General features: G+C 40.8%; 1 protein-coding gene across 2 annotated transcripts; it reads right to left on the bottom strand.

The window, feature by feature from the left end:
- Positions 1–463: 463 nt before the first annotated feature.
- On the bottom strand, positions 464–3928 carry RLIM (ring finger protein, LIM domain interacting; the record flags this gene model as incomplete). 2 transcript variants are annotated; one of them, XM_079541926.1, is made up of 3 exons in its annotated part: positions 464–1992; positions 2832–2915; positions 3760–3928. In XM_079541926.1, 3 exons carry the CDS (start codon positions 3926–3928, stop codon positions 464–466), a joined length of 1782 nt encoding a protein of 593 aa, XP_079398052.1. The 2 variants fall into 2 exon arrangements, with proteins under 2 accessions (XP_079398052.1, XP_079398053.1); XM_079541927.1 differs by lacking the exon at positions 2832–2915.
- Positions 3929–4227: the final 299 nt, after the last annotated feature.

The following is a 4227-nucleotide window of genomic DNA, read 5'->3' as shown; positions in this document are numbered from 1 at the left end:
GTATGAAAATCAAAAGTATTTTCAAGTATGCAATTAAATTCAGGGTTTTTTTTTTTTTCAGTCAGTTGGATTTCTTGCAAAAATTCCTCTATGACTCTTGCGCATTTAGCTGGGATGACTTCCCAGAAAGACTACTCACAAGCACAATGTTGAGGACAAACTTTTTATTGGACTGGAGAAGTAAGGGGATAGAACTTAGCACTCTCCATAAAGAAGTATTTTTAAGTGAGTAGATGTCTTTGGACAAATGAAATTCATCACACAAACCGACTAGATCTTGAAAACCTTAATCAATTTTTCCAATTTTAAAAGCTTGAATTCAGAGAAAATTCTTTCATGAGGGAAGATTCACTCCAAGTAATTACTATACATTGAGTTACCACTCAAAAAGTGGCCATAAAGGAAGTGACTTCTTTGCCCATCACTATTACACTAGCTGCTTAGCCATAAATTCAGATCTCATTTAGACAACACTCTCTCTGTTACCAGAAGCTAAGACTGCTCTGCGACAAATGGGACAAGTGGAATTTTCCGATAACCAGCGGTCGATGCAGTGGACGTGATACTCGTGAGAACAAGGCAATTTACGAAGCTTGTTTCCTTCCGTGTACTCTGTAATACACACACTACATGTTTTCAGAGCATCACTCTCACCGAAATTCCTCATTGCTAGGTTGTCAATTTGCTCTTTGGTGAGTCCTCTTGGTTGGTCATCATCATCTTCATTTAGTAGGAAAAATTGTGCTAGGCTAAGGAATGGTAAAGAACCACTTTCTTCAAACGTGACCGATCCTCTCGTATTCCGACCTTCCCGTCTGGCACCAGATGTTGAACCACCTTCATTACTACCTTCAAACACCTCCCCTGAGCTAACATCTGTACTTTCATTGCTTGAACTACCACCCCCTCCGTTCTGTGGCTCAGAAGCATCCACATTCTGATTTGGAGTTGGGCCACTAGGATCTGCATCGCTATCACTATACATAAAGTAACTCAGCTCTCCAAAGCCTGTCATGATCTGCCTTAGCATAGTCTGAATTGCAACTGACGTAGTCTCACTTAAGCCTGTATTTAAGATCCTACGAATAGGAATCCTAATGGTGCTGACATAAGTTCTCACTCCAGCCCGTTCTGAACGTGAAAACGTGCGCCTAAACCCTCCCCGCTCACTTTCGTAAGTGACTGTGTTGTTAGGAGTCTGGGAGCGGGACCGAGTTCTGTTGGCTATGCTGTCCCTTTGCCGATACTCTCCTGGACGAACTCTTCTCACCTGGAGGTCGAGCACTATGGTAGGAGGCCTCTGTCCAGGAGCTGCAGACTCACTGGCACCATTAGTTTCTGAAGAACCTGCTGCTTGAGGAACAGGCCTTGTTTCAGGGGCTGAAAACAGAACTGCATTTTCACTAGGAATCTCAGTCCCCACTGCATGCTGCCTTAATGTCACATGCTGCCTAGTTCTAGAGCTTCCCTCAGCTTCATTCACTGCTGAATGGTCAAACGTTTGAGATGATGTATTGTGATGAGACCTGCGAGGAGCCTCACTCACTGGATTAATAGGTGACCTACTTCTATCAGTCCTAGCCCGTGTTCTCCGCTGTTCTGGGCTCCTACTTCTCGCTCTCCTCTGCCCTCTAGGAGAAGCTTCCTCAGTTAACTCTTCTGAAGTGCTCCTTTCTGATCCAGGCTGCCTTGCAGATGGTGATTCAGATCTTGGAATTTCAGAGTCACTTTGGCTGTTTTCCAAATCCTCCCCACTGGAAGGCTCTACAGATGGCTCATTCTCAGTTTCAGGATTTGTGTTCCCATTATTACGGTTGACATTTATTTCCAAACTGAATCTGAAGTCACCACTATTTGGGTTAGTCCGGCTCACGGCTCTCCAAGATTGGTTTCCTCGCTGCCCACTTCGTGTTGTATTTCCAGTCTGTCGGACTGAATTAAGCCAGTCTATTATAGAATCTCCATTTGAAACATCTTCTGTGGACTCTGCACCTGTAAAAAAAAGACAAGGAACTACCAAAATTAGAGTACTGAGCTAATTTTGGAGTGATCTTTTCCAAGAAAATAATTGCTTATAGTTTAAAATGTGACTGTCTAGAAGCACTTGACTCTATCCAATGTAATTGTGACTTCAGAAATAGCATCATAGTTCTTATCTACCAGAGCTCTGGTAAGGAAGCAGGAGTGGACCTTTTTTCTAATACATACAGACAGGCTGCAGCCATCACATGGCAGCCAAATCAAAGTAACACGTTATTCACTGTAAAGAAATGGAGAGCTGTATTTCAGGTGTCACATCAATATTCTGTGTTTTTCTTTCCAAACAACTGAGCAATCTAGTGACTGCTAAGCAGAGAGTTTGATAAGTTTGTCCTGAGTCTTCATTTGAAGAACAGATTTATAGCAACCCATCTCGTTTAAGAATGAACCCTGGCAGCAAACTCCAAGAATCCGCCACCAACCTCCTGAGAGAGGCGATAATAAAAGCAATAGAGTACCCTTGGAAGGGAAGAACGAGAACAAAAAAAACCCCAAAAACTGGCAGAAAGTACCCCAGAAGGGAGCAGAAGTCAAGAAGGAAAAACAATCTAAAAAGCAGATAAGGAAAAGAAACCTAAATGAAATTTTAGCTTGCTGCAAGTAACAGACGTGTTACGGGTGAAATCCGTCCCAAACTGCTCTTTGCAGCAGATATCAGACATAACGTTCAGTTAGTTTTGAAGCAAAGCTCACCTTGCACCTGCCTAGGCTTAACTTGTTCCACTCCTGCACTCAAGTTAAGGTCCGTATGGGGTGCTAAAGTTAAGAGTTTTCACAAATACTGTATATACCTCTATTCTCATCATTGTTTTGCTGTGGCGGACCTTCTTTAACTTGGTGCAGCCTTCTCAGCAACTCTTCTTCAGTAATTTCACCTTAGAAAATAAGCAAAATTTTCCAAAAATATTTCCAAATCATATGTATGGCAAGCATTATCAGAAGTTTCTAAAGAAGGTACAAGCCACTGTCTTTGTTTTAATTAAATCCTGCCATAATGAGACTCCCAAGCAATTAGTTATAAGAGGAATTCAAACTCTTCAGCACCACTGTCCCAAATAAGCTTTGCTGAAGCTGAAGGATCTAACAGCTTCAACCTATTAAAAGACGGATGGGCTTTCTGGTACTGTACTGCAACCTCTACAGCTCATCAGCATATTTTTTTTTTTTCATCCTATACCAATTAAATGACAGCCCAGAGTAAAAAAAAAAAAAAAAGATGACAAGCATGAAAAGAAGTTTGAATTAGTTTTAAATTATAACTGGCTTCAATTAGGCATCACTCTATAAAGAGCCAGTTTAAAGTAATAAGTCAACTGAAAACAGACATAAGAACACCCATGCAGAATCTTGTACCAGATTAATTAGCCTAGTTATGAACTCCTAACACCAACAGGAAATTTTCACACATGCTTAAAGGTGATTACTTTTCTATCAAAGTAGTCTAAGCAGCCATAACTGGGTCAGTTCTGGAAGTTCCCATCAAGAGGTATGAACACCAGACCTTTGTACCTGCTGAATCCACACCATCCCAACTCCCTCTCCACTAGTCAGTGAACCCCTCTATTCTGAGGACACACAAACTGGCAGGAAGCTACTCCCTAACATGGAACGCAACTGCAGCACATGAGCTAAATGGGTGAAAGAGATTAGGGAGAACAGAAAAAGACAAATCACCTCCAAGTAATTGTAGTATGATGGACATACACAAGCATTACATACCTGGTGTTCCTAGCAAATTGTTGTCTCTCATAAGCCTGTAGTCCTCTTCACTCAGGTTGTTTACAAACTGATAGAAAGCCTCTTCTCGATCTAAGCGATCCAGCTGACTCTGCCGTTGTGCTTCTGATTGATCAATATTTCCTTTATCACTAGAATCTGAGCTTTCCATCTTGACAAATGGAATAATGTCTAAAAAAAAAAAAAAAAAAGAAAATAAATCCTTCATTTAACTTAATGAAACAGATCACAATACTTAGATGTGACTAATCGGTAATACATTATTCACCATTAAATTCTAAGGAGAAAGACTTCGCTAATCAAGTTTCAGGTAAGTTGCATCACAACACAGATCACAAATGAAATATTTGCTCACTTCAGGAAGTACAAACAGTATCCATCACTACCAACATTCAAAAAAGTAACAAGTACAAACACAAGAAATGTTATCAGTTTACCAGCTGCCTATGT

This window comes from Tetrao urogallus, assembly GCF_951394365.1.
Source record: "Tetrao urogallus genome assembly, chromosome: 13".
NCBI classification, from domain to species: Eukaryota; Metazoa; Chordata; class Aves; order Galliformes; family Phasianidae; genus Tetrao; species Tetrao urogallus.
This window is presented reverse-complemented; position numbering and strand designations above follow the sequence as displayed.